At 37.4% G+C, this 16,665-nt stretch overlaps 1 protein-coding gene across 3 annotated transcripts in view; it reads right to left on the bottom strand.

Moving 5' to 3' along the window:
* Positions 1–11,206, bottom strand: part of ano1a (anoctamin 1, calcium activated chloride channel a) — a 51,030-nt gene extending 39,824 nt beyond the window's left edge. For 2 of the 3 annotated variants that reach the window (XM_065261583.2, XM_065261584.1), the window contains exons 1-3: positions 9,797–10,014; positions 6,735–6,898; positions 1,346–1,672 (exon numbers count right to left, since the gene is read on the bottom strand). In XM_065261583.2, the coding sequence (XP_065117655.1) occupies positions 1,346–1,672; positions 6,735–6,898; positions 9,797–9,851 (546 nt within the window). In that variant the 5' untranslated portion in view covers positions 9,852–10,014. Of the gene's footprint in view, positions 1–1,345; positions 1,673–6,734; positions 6,899–9,796; positions 10,015–10,987 lie in introns of those variants that run through there. The other variant, XM_065261585.1, reaches the window with a different exon arrangement.
* Positions 11,207–16,665: the final 5,459 nt, after the last annotated feature.

The raw sequence follows: 16,665 nt of genomic DNA, 5'->3' as shown, positions 1-16,665 counted from the left end.
CCAGAAGTTACGTTTGTTCCACGAAAACTGTTTGTTTATGTTGTAATACTGAAACCGTCAATACATAAAGGAAAAAAATCTGTCACGGTTGACATTTTATTTCATGTTAAATGTTTATAAAACCCAGCCCTATTTTGTGGAACATTCAAAACCTTTACAGGCCAAAATTATAAACAAATTAGTAACATTACTCAGTAAAATAATGTTCAGATAACTGTTAAAACCACAATAGGTACGTTTACATGCAACCAAGTACGAGCAAATATAAAAAGTACATATGTATATGAAAAGTATGCATGTTAACGCATGAATCGCAGTATTTTCTCAATCGGAAGCAAAACAGCGTACTTTCATAACATTAGGCTACATAAAGCAATAAAATAGCGTTGTGCCTTTTGAAAATTGTGTTTTCATTGCCTATATCTGAACACTTCTTAAGACTTTATCCAACTCAGCTTTGTACATTTATCCAAAGATAAAGTGTGAACTCGACGAGTTCTGTGTGCGGTGCGTTGCCAAATCCTCTGCTTTTTTCGAGTTCAGTTTGGCTACTGTTTAAACGGTCTCTGTGGGTTTATTTTTTCCTGCGGGTTAGAGATTAAGGATTTTGTTGTTTAGTTATTGGTATTTGGACTTTGAATAGTCATTGAAATTTGGGCTAGTTTTGAATGTCCATTAGGCTGGTTTTGATATGTGAAGCTGGCAACCCTGGCTGTGGTTGTGCAGACGTTCAGTACGGATAATATAGACGGTTTCATCGGACGCAGGTGTGGTGACGCAATACGCGTCTGGTTCGAACTTTACTTCCGCTTTCAATTTTTTAATGGTCTGACTAGTTGCTAAACTGAACTCATATTTCGTCAAAAAAAAAAAAAGGGGGTTTTAGATAATCTACGTGTTATTTATTTTGCTTGTAATATAAATAAACTACGTTAAAAGTACTTTGTTGTTATTTATTCTTAGCGGAGTTTACCGGAAGTTACGTGTTGACCACGAAAGCCACTTATGTAAAGTTGTTACTGCTGAAACCGTCTATAGAATGTACATGTAAACAAACATTTAAATCAGAAATGTATATCCCCTAATTAATTATTGTTTGATCTGACAACATGTAAGCATTCACAATTTTTGAGGACATTGCGTATCCAGAAAAGGTTGGTCCAAATTTTGCAGTTTGTTTTAACTTAAAGGCACTGATTGTGGCAGGCTAGAAACCTGTAAACAAAACTGTGTGTCTGTAACTCAGCAAATTTGGCATGTTGCTTGCAATCACAAGCTCACGATTTATCACAGGAGGTCTCGATGCCTCTCGGATTTTGAAATGAAAATAGTAATAGGAACTCACCCCTTCATCTTTCTCCATCTCAAGGCCCATCAGACGCAGGTTCTCCTCATACTCCTCCCTCCGGAGGCGCTGGTCATCCTCATGGTAGTCAAGTCTCTGCTCCTGGGCTGCGAGTTCAGGATCCTCTTGAGCGGACGCTTTGGCACGATTGCGTTTGCACCTGCAACAAAAGCTCCTCAAGCAGGAGTGGGAGGACTGCTTGTGAGTGCTATCGGGCTTTTCGAAATGGTAGGTGAGGACATAATCAACGCGCCTTTTGCCATCCTGAAAGTACGGCATCTGTTTTGAGTGCGGTGGTCCCTCATCGCTCTTCTGAGTGTTCCAGAGCTGAGAAGAGAGGCCATGATTATATGCATCTATTAATATTAAAATACTTTTATTTGCTGAATTGTGATTAAAACATTTCTTAGACAGTACTGTATAATGCAAAGGATGTGGCAAGATGTGGTCAAGCATTAAAGGTGTGGTGGAGTGTGTAATGGTAAAACACTTTCTCCTATCCCAGTTTAGTGTATAGAGATAAGTAAACCATTCATGGGCTGATTTTCCAGACTGTAAACACTGAAGAGCTTTAAACATTGCTCTGCTTGTTCGTGCAACCAAACACAAGATCATTGATTCAACCAATGGCGCAAGTTCAGGGCAGGACTTCCTGTTTGTTTGGAAGATATAGAGGCACCGGCCAATAACGGGTAAAGACAAAATCAGTAATAATCCCATCAGACTAAACTTAGTTATTTTATAAAATCAGCTGCACACAGCGTTTATATAATTTGCTGGTGGTGAAATAAATACATTTCTGGATTTTTGTGCTGAATCTGCAGCACAAAGACATTTGTGACATATTCCCAATGATAAACTATACCCATGTGTCCTGCATCTCAACGCTAGCAAAAACAGTGTCATGAATTCTTAGGAAATCCACAGCCTGATCTAGCAAACACCCAAATGCACTGTAAGTCAATTTGGATAAAAGCGTCTGACAAATGCATGAATGTAAATGCCACTAATCTATTGAAGGAGTCTTTTCAAACCCAGCAGGAAATCTGTATTTATTTGTACTGTTGCTTTGTGCTGCTAATGATGCTTATATGCCCACAGCATATTAATAAATGATTTATAGTTAAAAACAGGACTGAATATTCAAACAAAACCAACAAAAGTCTGAAATTTTAAAAATAAAGGTGCTACGCAATGCCACAAAAGAGACATTTTTGGCTGTATGGTTTAAAAAACTTATATTTCGTGTTTTACATTTCTTTGTAGTGGAAAAGGTTCTTTATACCATAAAACCGTAAAAAAACAAAGAACATTATTTTGTGTATTTGATGTAATGCAATGTGTTTACATGGTTTACGGTTCAAAAAACGATGGAAAGGATTAATAAATATTTTTGCTCGGCCTTTCTGAAACGAGTCGATTTTTACAAAGCACGGTGTGCTCTGATTGGCCAGCTATCCAGTGCGTTGTGATTGGACAAACAACTCAAGCGTGTGATGGATTGTTATGCCCCTTACCATAATTGGTGGCGGTGGGAACAATAATACAGTAAGAATAAAAGTTACATATTTTTTCTTTGCGTATACATTTGGCCGGTGTTATGCAAATCTTCTCACACGGTTACATAGATATGTGGGGGCGTGTTTAAAGAGCAACTATCCCCCGATTCACAATTTTTTCATTTCCGATCGGGTTCGGTCTAAAAGTTTCTCGTGTGCCTCGGACACGGGTTGGGTATATCATCAGTGGCATCAGGTAATTTAAAATTAATTAGTTTTTGCCAAACGGACCTGAAAACCCATTGTGTGGCTGGCGGTAAGTTAATTTTCGTTGAGACAGACATGACAGTCAGTTTTAGATGTACATTTTAGCGGTTACCTTTGTGTCGTCGTCAGATAACAAAGTAAAACAAATGGAGCAGCTCGCCAAATTGGTTGCGAGACCAGCGGGGTTTCTTTCTGTCTGACTGCTGTGTGTGGGGCTGCAGACTGCACACAGGTCGGTGCCATTTACATTCGGGTCCAGTCGGGTTAAAAAAAATGCCACTGCTTCTGGTCGGACTTGGGTGTATTTTTCCCGGGTTTGTCTTGGGTCAGGTCTTTTTTTAAAAAAAAGCACGCCGGGCTCGGGTATAAAGTGATTCGGGTCATTTTGGGTCGGGTACATTTCTTTGGACCTGAGAAGACCTCTAATTGTGAGTGAATCTTTTAAACATGGTAAGGAGTGCTAAATTTCCAGCTGAGGACAGAGGTGTTTAGGTGAATCACAACATGCGAATTAGCTGGCCAATTAGGGACACAGAGCATTTCAAATCAATGAGTTTTGTACAAAATTAATGCGTTTGAGGAAGGCAGCAGCTACAAAAATGTACGGTATGTGTAAAATAATGTGTTTTTTTAACCATAAACCACACAAACACAATGGGCCCTATTTTAACGATCTGAAACGCAAGTGCGAAGCGCAACGCGCAAGTGAGTTTGTGGGCGGATCTTGGGCGCTGTTGCTATTTTCCCGGCGTGAGAAATAACTCTTGCGCCGGGCGCAAATCAATAAGGGGTTGGTCTGAAGTAGGTTCATTATTCATAGGTGTGGTTTAGGCGTAACGTCAAATAAACCAATCAGAACGCTATCCAACATTCCCTTTAAATGCAAGTGCGCAAGTTCCATGGCGAGTTGCTATTATTATGACGGATTTACCAGGCGTACGCCAGGAGCGGTTTACAGCCGAGGAGACCGACGTTCTTGTAAGAGCAGTCAAAGACCGAGAAGTTGTTTTGTATGGGGATAGGAGAAACCCACCCAAATCAGCGTAGGTTAAACAGGCGTGAGAGGAAATAGCCACAGTCTCATCAGCTGGCATCCCCATCGTTGCGCCAAACGCTTCAATGATGTCAGGAGACGGGGGAATCCCAAGCTTGCCAGCATAAATCGGGCACCCGTGTAACGGGAGGTGGATCTGCCTCAGGACCTGACGCCAGCAGAGGACATCGCTGTGTCCACCCTCACCGCTGAAAGGGTTTGGGGGCTTTGAAATCGGACCCAAGAAACGCAAGCAAGGTCCAACCCCAAAGTACTCTTACAAATCAAGTTCATATACATTAAGGTTTCTTATGAAAACATTTTAATTATTATTTACATAAAATAAACGTAATGCAACCACACAACAAACTTATGAAAATATTTTAATCGTTATTTGCATGATATTTTTTTAACGCAGCCACACAATAAATAAAAACTATCACCACAATGCTCACCACTATGATTCCCCTTATACGAGATAATATTTTTAGAGATATTAATATTTTTAAGTGTAACAATTTATGATTTGCAAAAATAACTGTTGCATCTGTGTAGATTAGATGCAAAGTGTATGCGCGTTGTGCACGCTATACATTATGGTCAAGCATGCGCCCTTAAAATAGCATAATGAACAACGCGCCACTGACTTTAAACTTTTTTTTCTGGTCAGTGGCGCAATTGTTTTTTGAAACTGCAAAATAGCATCAGGGATGGTTTGCGCCGGAACACGCCTCTTTTTTGCGCTGAACCGCCCAGGGAGCGCAAGTTCATTCCCTAGTTTGCCGACGTGCGTCTGTGGAGGGAAAAACCCGCTGTGCGCCGGTGCAAAATACGAATGATACATGCGTCACTGACAAAGTCAATTGCGCTGGGTGCAAGATAGGGCCCAATGTATTATACCAAATTCATGAAATAACGTTGTTTTTAGCATTTATAGATGCACCTTAAATGATGCAATGTAGGAAGGCGTGGCGGAGCCTTCACTTTTAGAAAGAATATCTCTTTGGGTTTGAGATTTTAATCTTGCGACTTTACAGATCTTCTATATGCACGAACAGCTTTTAACATTGCAAAGATAAAGGCAAAAACTTGAAATTGCACCTTTAATGCACAACAAACTCTGAACCACACATTCCATGCAGGTCAGATCTTTAAAATGTTAGTTCACCCAGGGATGAATATTTTTTTATTTTCAACTCACCCTCACGTCGTTCCACATCTGCAAGAAATTTGTTCATCTTCAGAGCACAAATAAAGATTTTTGATGAATTTCGAGAGCTTTCTAAGCCCCCATGGATAGCAATGCAACACAACTTTCAAGGCCCAGAAAGACAGTAAAGACATCATTAAAATATTCAAAGTGACTACAGCGGTTCAATCTATATTTCATAAAGCAACAAGAATACCTTTAGTGCTCATAAAGCATGTTAACGAAAGCAGCACATGCATGTGTTAAACCCCGGCATCGTGTGCCAGCCATAGACATATACACATGTCTATGACTGTCATTTAAAACACCTGCATGTGCTGCTTTTGTTAATACCCATCGGAGACCGACTATATGAGCTCCAAAAGTATTCTTGTCACTTCATAAAATGAAGATTGAACCGCAAGTCACACTCTCAGACTATTTTAACGATGTCTTTATTGACTCTCTGGGTCTTGAAAGTTGTGAGTTGCTGTCTATGGAGGCTCAGAAAGCTCTTGGATTTCATTATAAATATCTTCATTTGTGTTCTGAAGATGAATGAAGGTCTTACACGTGTGGGAGAGTTATTAATCACAAACTTTTTGGTGCAAACTAATGTTTCAACTATTTGCTGTGCCATGTCTATGAAGTAAGGAATTGAAAACCAAAACTTTTAGCTGGGTTTTAGCTGCACATTATACACGTCCACAGGGACAGTCCAACAAAACAAATCACACTAGAGCCAGCACAGAGCAGGAAGTCAAAATCCGAAAGAAATTTCTCAACGGGAATATAAGTGCATGCAACACAGCAGCACACATACAAAGAAATGAAATCTGTAATATTTTCCAAGCACAATTGTGGTTACAAACATTTTAACTGCATGTAAACATTTTGGCAGAGGGTATTTCAAAGTGACCAGCATGTACGGCGTTTAAATACTCAGTTGGTGTGCAAAACTTTTTTGCATACTGAATGAGTATGCAAAATCAGCAATGTTTAGTATTACACCATCTGGAATACCGAAAACCAGGGATAGGTTTCATTAAAATGTTTTCTAGCCAAGATCCATCAAGCAAGCATTGGCATCTCATGGAAATATATTTAATTTTTACTAGAAATAGTATTTCCTTCATATGTAATACCAATAATACAATGCAAATGCGAAAATTTGTTTGTTTTCACTTCCCTATAGTTTCACATTCATCTCCTGGTCCCAAACACCATAAAAAGTGTCAAGCATTCAAATGGCCATATGTTTTCCTTAGTTTGCCTAACAAATTACCCTGAGCGAGAAAGACAAGAATAATGTTGTTTGAAGATAATCCAGCATCGTACCTTTATATATGAACCTGATCAACATGACTGTAAAGTAATAAACGCCGTTTTACTTTAACTTACAGGAGAATCATGTTGAGGGTATTCTGAGTCCCTGTGGCCTTTAAAGTTGTCTTCATCAAGCCCCTTCACATCTGAAGGGACAGATTCATACATCTCATTTCGCCACATGCTCTCCCGGGCCGTTGGCTGCTCTTCTGTGCAGTTAAAACTCAAGAGTTTCTCACCTGACCAAATACAAACACATCAATGCAAACATTACTTCTTTGTGCTGGCAACACGGCTGTGTATGTGTAACATTGAATGGTAAATAAATAGTAAAAGCTTTTTCAATAACAAACTGGTATGAAGTTTGACTTGAATGTTTGTTTTATTTGAATGCAAAATAAATGCTAATTTTGTATTCACATTAGAATTTGAGCAAACAGATTAACATCACCCATTGAAAGAGTGAAATTACTTTCATGCTAAAACTTAAGCTGCATTGTTATCATACCAAGGGTTTTTGGTTGTGTGGTGTAACTGGTAGAGCAAATTCATGGTTCGATTCGCTCATGATTGTGCTTATTATTTACACATAGCCCAATGCACAAATGATGAACGCACATATACTGTCAACTGTTTTAATTTACTTTACGTTAAATGACAAACATGTTCTCATGGACGTATTTCGTTATTCGGTGCTGTGATAAAGACAGAAATATTATGATAGTGCCTGTAACGGTTTTATATGCTGCTGTCGCGTGATTTGAGCTGTTTGAAGGCAGACTGCTGAAAGCAATTCGAGTTGACAAAGATCAGGGGAAACTTTAAAACTTTAGAATTTGTGCTATAGGGTGCGTGACAAAAACACACATGCACTTGAGTTAGTGTGGTATAGATGCAATTAAAGTGTTTATATGGCCGCGGCATACTGCAATTAAAAACGACATATAAGCCACCTCTTTTAAAGGAACACGTCCACATTTTGGGAATTTAGCTTATTCACCGTATCCCCCAGAGTTAGATAAGTCCATACATAGCTTTTCATCTCCGTGCGTGCTGTAACTCTGTCTGACGCAGCCCCCGCTAGCTTAGCTTAGCACAAAGACTGGAAGTGAATGGCTCCAGCTAGCATACTGCTCCCAATAATTGACAAAATAAGGCGAACATTTTCCTATTTATGTGTTGTGATTTGTATAGTCACACCGCGTACAAATAAAAAGGTCATATGAGACACAGCCATCTTTTAACAGTATAGACATACAGTATACAGGAGAAAAAGGTTTGCACAAGTAGCAGTGCTTCGCCTTCTGAGAATAAAGTTCCCAGTATGTATACTGTTAAAAGATGTCTGTCTCTCATATGACCTTGTTATTTGTACACGGTGTGACTAAACAAATCACAACACATAAATAGGAAAATGTTGCCGCTATTTTGCTAGCTGGAGCCATTCACTTCCAGTCTTTGTGCTAAGCTAAGCTAGCGGGGGCTGCGTCAGACAGAGTTACGGCAAGCACGGAGATGAAAAAAAGGTATTTATGGACTTATCTAACTCTGGGGGATACGGTGAATAAGCTAAATTCCCCAAATGTGGGCGTGTTCCTTTAATACGTGACTATTATACTTGCTGGGATTATGAGCTTAATCACATTATTTTTTATTAAAGTATCGTGCGCACACGAGGCAAAGTATCAATGCAATACCAAAAAGCACATACAAATATCGTGATTTAAAACCAATACCAGAAAGGCATTATTAGTATGAAACGCGATTAATCGTCCCAGCCCTACACAAATGCATTCGAAGTCACTTTAGATAAAATGTAAATGTTGTTTTTGACAACCTACAAATGATGCAAAATTCCACATGCCTAAGGTGGATTCAAAGAACTGTCTTTGTAAGGTATTTTGTATAAACCACTTAAATGTCCTAATATAACTAGTTCTACTCCTGGATTAATCTAAACCCTGTGCAGGAAACCGCTCCTATATACAATAAAAATCTGTTTTGATTGAATGGCTTTATATAACCAGTACATTTTATACATTTTGCTGTTTCATAGGTCGGATCTCTGGGGTTAAAACAAAAAGGTCAGCAGAAGTCAATACATTCTTCAAAACGAATGTTGAAATGCTGAGAGGCCAAAGGTTTTCAACAAAGCTTAAAGCAAATACATTTCATTTCAATAATTCTTCATACATTTCATCTTAAAACCTTGAATAAAACCTAAAAAAAAAACATTGTTCTTATAAAAAGGGGCAGTATGAGCAACAGTATAAAAACTCATTCTCAAACCTCAGACTCACAAAACGAAAAGCTAATATCAATGTCAAATACAAATATAAAGGAATTATACTAAGATATTAAGTTAGCTAATATCAGATGCACTTTAAACTGGTTATACGAATGCATTTGATAAAAATGCATGTAGTTTGCGTGCATGTGTCTAACCTCATTTTGCACAATAGATTTAAAAAAACACTGACCTACATCTACTATATAGGGCTTGAATGTAAACTGTATTTATATATTAAAAAGCATTGATAATAATCGGATCACAGACTTAATGTGGGAATTAACGGAATGTCAGAGGATGGCTTTATGCGCAAACCATGCAACCACCTCTCAAGATCCCTGCTATAGAAATACACAAAAACAATTACAGTTTTTTATCAAGTACTGTCTGCATCCTGGGAAATATATAGTAAATACTATCCTACATGCACTCAAAGTTGGAAAATACTCTCTGACAGCTGAGGTCTACATGCACCGCCCATGAAATCACAGTCTCAGGTGAGAGAGATGATGATGATGATGATGCGATGGATTTTCTCACGCGCTCATCACGCATCACTCTGTGCATAGTCACTCAATGCGTGCAACACTGCTCAACCATCTCAACACCGCTGTGCTCACCTTATAACACAATACAAAAGAGCTTATCCGACTTACGTGAGTAACAGAAGTACCAACAGACTGTTGCAAAACAAGACAAGACTGGTTCCCATAAATGTTGCGTTAAAAATAATAATAAGCACTTCGCCTAGTGATGGGTTGCATTAACAGTTAGACCTTTCAATCTTTACTAATAAAATAACAAACCCACACTTAAAAAATTCAAATGCACAACCTGATAAACTCACCCGATCCGTCAGCTTCATCTTTCCGCGCAAGGTTCGCATCGCCCTCACCGTTCATCGCAGCGCAGAGCGCGAACTACGTTTGATCTACAGTACTTTACAAGTAAATGTATACGACTAGAAGATCGCTGTATATTCCTGCACGATCGTGCGTGTAGTGTTTTTACACGAACTCCAGGAGAGGAGTGGATGCGTGAGTCTCTCACCCACCAACCACACAGCTCCACACATCTCTACATCACTGTCAGACTGCCTACTCCAATTATTATGGGCTTCAGGCAACACCAGTTGAATGCTGGGTGTATCTTATTCGGGATTATCAACGATTTTGCACTTTTACACTGAACATTAGAAAATAAATAATAACATAAAGCGCATAGGGTTAGGAGCGCAAAGGTTGTGGGTTTGGGAACACACGTGCACTAAACAGTAGCTTGAATGCACTTTAAGTCACTTAGGCGCAGATCTAATGCAACACATGTTATACATGCATATTTACTTTATAAAAATATGTGAACATGCATGTTTATAATTCTTCACTATTTGATCAATATGCGGTTTGGAGGAAACATTGCTTTTAACTTCTACAATAGCCTTTATTATGTATCTATACTCGTGACGAACAGGTTTTACGTAGGTTTTTATTATTTGTTGCCACATTGTGTGTTTTCATGGATTACAAAGAGTAGATTATATCAGATTTCATGAGAACATTTCTACACAGGGTGGGTTTACAAACGTAGCCTACTTATGTTGTTCTCTTACAAAAAATAAATAAGTTTCCAATAAGTACAGTAACTTTACTACATCTTAACGTGCAATTGATTGACTGTTCACATTGAACTTGAGGGCACTAACTTACAGTCAAATTCCCTCAGTAGCTACCTCAGCTGAAGTCTTTGCAATTTACATTTTATTTTAGGTAAGACTAATTTCTCTCTTAGGTATATATTTTGTACGTTTAAATCGATATGCAAACATTTTAAATATACTCAAAATTAGTATAACATAAAAGTAGGATACGGATATGTTGAGGAACTTCGAGGAAATGTGCAGTAACCTATCATTTATTTATTTTTTATGCTTGTTTACATACAATTAAAGTCAACACTTGATGAAACTGTGAAATTGTATATCGCATCAGAATGGAGAACAACAATTGGAGAACAATACAAAAAAGAAGGGAAAACTTACCTGTGCTACGAGAGGAAATCACTCCAACTTTAGTTTCTTCCTTTGACTTCCTCCTCACCTGCTCAACTGCTTTGTTTAGAACTTAACCGCCGATAAACATGTAAATGATCTCTGACTGAACGACTAACAAAAAACAATGGCTTCATTTAAAGTGCCACACTTTTCCCACAAACCTCACACTTCGATCGACGCTTCACGCGCAACACGCCTACGTACAATGTTGAGGCGCGTGAACGGCGCTGATAGTGACGTCATCATAGGTGTTCCCCAGATTTTATCGCCCCTGATCCAGCTGCGGGCAGAGAACTCGCCAAACCTGATGTTTACGGTTTTTACAGGGGCAGTGAGTTAAATGGGACCCTGTCTGTACATTCACTCAGTTTTGTTTGTTTACGTTTAACATACAATCATCCTACTTAACGTAAAGAACATTCCGTGAAATATAACCTTAATATTTTTAATATTGACTGTGCAAATGTCAAAGATTGAAATCATATGACATTATTATCTAAAAATCAAATTGTAAAGATCTAAGTCTGGATTACACAGACAGGATCACACGTATATTTTAACAGTAGCCTACTTTTCTTCTGCATACCTTCACATATTTGAATAATTTTTATATAATTTTTAAATAATTATCCCATGAATATGTTGCATGTGCTTCTTTAACAAATTTTTTATTAACAGCGCATGTATTCTTCTTTTCATTCAAATGTTTTTATATGTACTCATATTCAATGACACGTAGGCTACATTTAATGTAAACTGTAGAAAAGGTCATTGAAAAACTCATATTTTGCAGTATCTTAAATAAATTAGGACTGATTTACAATATCATTCAATATTCCTAGTACTTTACATTTTAATAACCTTAATGTAAGTATGTTTATTTTGATAAAATTGAGTGTGTAATTGTTTTTTTCGCTTGTTGTGTTTATCTGTAGTACAGTATGTTCTTTCCTATATAGGTTACTGTAAATCTAAACATGCCTAAGTGATCCACCCTATTGTCTGAAATATTTTGCAAGTTAATCATACATATATTGTAACTGCTTTTGCTTTTTAGCTTGTCAATTGTGGTCAATTAAACCACAGCATTTGGTATGAAAATGCATGCAGCTTATCTAAGGTGTGTGTCACATACTGTACTTCAGACAATGATGGTTATAATGAAAGTGCATGTGGGTTTCCCACTGTTGACTCATAAGGATCCAATTTGTGTGCATGCATGCTGCACAATACATCGCTACACTCCTGTATAATGATGATTCCCAGTGATTCTACGCAACTTAACACCTTTTCCGAGAATGAGGTTTATATATTCTGACCTAGTAAATGCAAACATTCACCTGATCATACAGATCCAACCAATAGATTTTGAATTTATTGTGAGCCTACAAACAAATCAACCAGAGACTTTTATGGAGCAACTTGGTCATATAAGATTAGCCTACAGCACTTTTTAAATGCGTGCCCTAGAGACGGGAACCTAATCTACGACTTTGGTGCTGTTAAAACGTTCCTCTTACGTTATTGGGCTTAGCCATTATTACTCTTCAGTTGTGCCTTGGTTTCAGATGACTTGGTAAGAAAAAGCTTTGCTTTCTGCTTATTCAGAGACAACAATGCTGATTGCTTCCCACCCTAAATGTGAAGCTGACCAAATTAACTAGAGTGCACTATTAAAAAAATGCTGGATTATTGTCAACCCAGCGTTGAACCCAACCCTTTGGGTCACATTAACCTAGAACATTTTTATATTTGACCCATTGAAACAACCCAGCATAGGTTAATTACAACCCAACGGCTTAGGTTCGTCCCCTTTGACCCAACACTGGGTTGAAAACAATCCAGCATTTTTGAATGTGTGGCAGTTCATAGCTTTGCAAAACCTTTTGAAAACATGCAGTCTCAACACAGATATTATATTTGTGTCTTATTTAACCCTTTAAAGTGTCATGTCCCCTTATCTCTCTCTCACATGCACACACTCTTTCGTTCACTCTTTCTATCTATCCATAAAATGCGCTTTATAATGCACACAATGGCCTCTAAGAGTATTTGGACGTTGCAGCTGTGCTGAAATATGTATGAATGGCATTGCATGAGATAAAAATATTAAACCTATCTGCATTCAGAAACACACAACGCTATACATTTTCTCAGAATGAATGCTCCCCACGAGCGCTCTAGGTAAAACGGCTGCTTCCATCAGTAGGACAACATATTCGGCATGCTCAAACAAACTACAAATGTTGACAGAATGAATTTAAATGAAAATAAACTATCAGCCACCTGACGTAGATTTGGTTTTGTTGTACCAGCATCACTTTTGCACAACCCATGTGATATATTTGTACATGGAATCAATGAAATAATAAATATTTGAATAAATCAAATCATTGCAGCCAAAATAAACTTGAATTTGGTTACGTGTCGTTTTTACCAAAATAACTTGTGGGATGTATGATATATTTATTATGAGCAAAGTCAACAGTGATTGCAAGGTGTTTGATTTTATCCATTTATTTAATTTGGATATGGTTAGACGTCTATTAAATTTCCTTTTCTCAGCAGCAAGCTCAAATTTTGATGTCTGGGCTGTGTTTGGACGGCTATAAACATCTTTAAAACCCAAAATCGATTGCTGGGACACAAATCCTCAATTTGATAAAAATAAAGCACTGATATTCAGTGTTGAAGGTAACGTATTACAAGTAACGTGCGTTACGTAATAATATTACTTTTCTGAAGTAAAGTAAAGCATTACTTTATAAATGTACACATTTATATTTGAGTTACTTTTTAAAAAGTAAGGCAAGTTACTTTTCAGTAGGGATGCACCGATACCGATACTGGTATCGGGTATCGGCCTCGATACCACATTTTCTAAAGTACTCGTACTAGTTAAAAGGCCCCCGATACCAGGGATCGATACCACGGTTTGAGAAATGTCTATGTTTGAGCGGCGTGTAAGGGGTTAATGCCTCTTGTGTTGTCCAAAGAGGCAGAGTTTACAACAAACTGGAAAACTAGTCCCTTGTTTTTTTGTTAAATTATGACTAAAACTGTTACCTGTAAATTTAAATCATGTTTTTTATTAAGTACTCGGTATCGGTATCGGCAAGTACTGAAATGCAAGTACTCGTACTCGTATTCCAAAAAAGTGGTATCGGTGCATCCCTACATTTCAGTTTAAATAATTTGATAAAAAATAATGTACTAAATTAAACTGAACGTAGCCACGTAGAATTACACACTCTTATACGTGCACGCTTTACAATTTGAATCAGAAAAAGAGATGGCAGGCCAGAGCTTGACATTTTTGCGATGGAAATATCCGATTTCTGAATGCAGAACTTCTCAGTCATAAAACATCTGCAAGGCCTGAAAGAGATCAAGCGTCAGCCAAGTAAGAAAAAGTAACGCAAAAGTAACTTAAAAGTAACGTAAGTATTACTTTTCATAAAAAGTAACTAAATAACGCAATTAGTTACTTTTTTGGGAGTAACTTAATATTGTAATGCAATACTTTTAAAAAGTAACTTTTCCCAACACTGCTGATATTACAGTAACATCATTACAATTATTATTTTATTTAACAATTTACTTTCATCTACTACAGATCATCTTTGATGGTCAATCATGTTTATGGAAATCATTTAACATGCATAATTCACATTAATTCACATGCATAATAATTAAATAAAATATATTATGAAATCCATAATATTTCACAAAATAACTAAACTTCATTGCATACATTTTTAGTTTTTTTTGTGCTTTTCTAACATTTTAAAACCATTTAATTGGATGTAGGCTACTACTTTATAAAAGTCATTCATGTTGCATCCACCAGGGCTAATGTCAGCAACACCAAATGCCATTGGTTCTCGTTTATAAATGACAAATGATCATTCAATCGTATCTATTCCTTTAAATGCACTCAGCCTTAGTAAACAGTGACTCAGGGTCAACAACTTTTGAAGTGCAAAAGATTTACATGTCTTGGTGACAGCTTGAAGCTACTCCATCTGACCGCATGCAAACTTCATCTTGCACTATGACCAATCCTGCAAGCATTTTTGTTTTGTCTCCAGAAGAGGAATATTTCTATATTTAAACTTCTAATCTTGTTCTCACAGTAAATGACAAACATTTGTGGTCAGAATCTTTGCTGCGTGATACGGTATTAGATAAGGGAAGTTGAAGTATGTATTGAAAACAAATGTTTCCACTGGGAAAGAAAAGCTACAAACGGGGTCACCATGCTCCACCACCATTTCCCGTTTGTCTGAAACTCTGTCCTGACCTTTGTCTTTACTCTTCAAGATAACCTCATGTTTTTTTTTAGTTCCTAACAAAATAGATGCTTAAATATTAGGTCTACCCCAACATCTATGTTATGTGTCGTCGATTTGATTCACAGGGAACTGGGTGCATTCAAGGTATACATTTTCTATTAGCATGTAACTTACTTTGGATCAAATCCTCTGCCAAATCCAAAAATGTAAATGCATGATTTGAGGCATTGGTTATGTCTGTAATACAACAAATGTGGGATGACATATGCGACAGATTTAAACTATGAGCTAGTAGTAGTAATACATGCCTGAACAAGCACAGTAACCTGTTTTTCTTTCAGTCTGGACTAGTGTAACTAAAAAAGTGGAGCCGAAGTCTCGGTGGAGCAGGTTGCAGGTGAAGATAAAGTGTTTTAATTAAACATCATGAAGTGCACCTTAGATATGCGAGCAATGGCTGTTAGCCTTTTTTTAAGCACATAAAGCATCTTGTTGCTTCTACTGTAATTCCTCTGTGACTACAATAAGGAATAAAATTTGCCTGTTAATGACATCTGGTTGGAGACGTGGGTTTGGTCACAGAGAACAACCAAGAAGTGTTAGGTTGGTTAAAAAAATGACTCAACCAAAAGAGCAGCACTTCCTGGGAAACAAAGAAGTCTTTCCAATACAGTAATCTCTCCCCACAGAGAACAACATGGAGTGAAATGGACTCTTTGTTTTTATAACTGGTTCATTACTTTGTGTCATTTTTTAAATATAGAAAAAAAGCATTTTTATGTTTAGAATCAAAAAGGTTTTGCACTAAATCATTCATTTGCTTGTACAATTTGCGTTCAGACATTAACCATGTCTCAGATTTTTGTTTCTGCGTGTTTGCTTTTCCATGGAACCAGACATCTGTACATTTTTTGCATTTATGGAGGAGCCGGATCCATATCTAGAAATCAGAATATCAAAGAAATCTTTTGCCTTCGGGCATTAAATAACCACCCACAACAGCCTAACATTATGGTGATGCTACTGAGGTCTGCACAGTAAAACACCCCTCACATTTTCTTTACAAAATGTGAAATGTAGTATAAAATCTAATTACAGTATGTGTATTGAGAATGAGATCTCAATTGCAGAAAACACTTGCCCGCAATTTATTACAGGACATTTACATTTATGCATTTAGCAGACGCTTTTATCCAAAGTGACATCTCTCTAATGAAGCCAATACGGAAGTGTCTTAAACTGCAATTCATCGACTGGCTGCTAGAGGCAGGGTCCAAAAGAAAGTCAATTTCCATAGACCCCCATATTAAAGGGAAAATAAGTATTAACCCCCATCTAGTGATGAAGTTGTATTTTGCATTCAAACGAATA

Source organism: Paramisgurnus dabryanus, chromosome 2 (genome assembly GCF_030506205.2).
Source record: "Paramisgurnus dabryanus chromosome 2, PD_genome_1.1, whole genome shotgun sequence".
Taxonomy (NCBI): domain Eukaryota; kingdom Metazoa; phylum Chordata; class Actinopteri; order Cypriniformes; family Cobitidae; genus Paramisgurnus; species Paramisgurnus dabryanus.
Note: the sequence above shows the minus strand (reverse complement) of the source record. Positions and strands in the feature narration are given on the sequence as shown.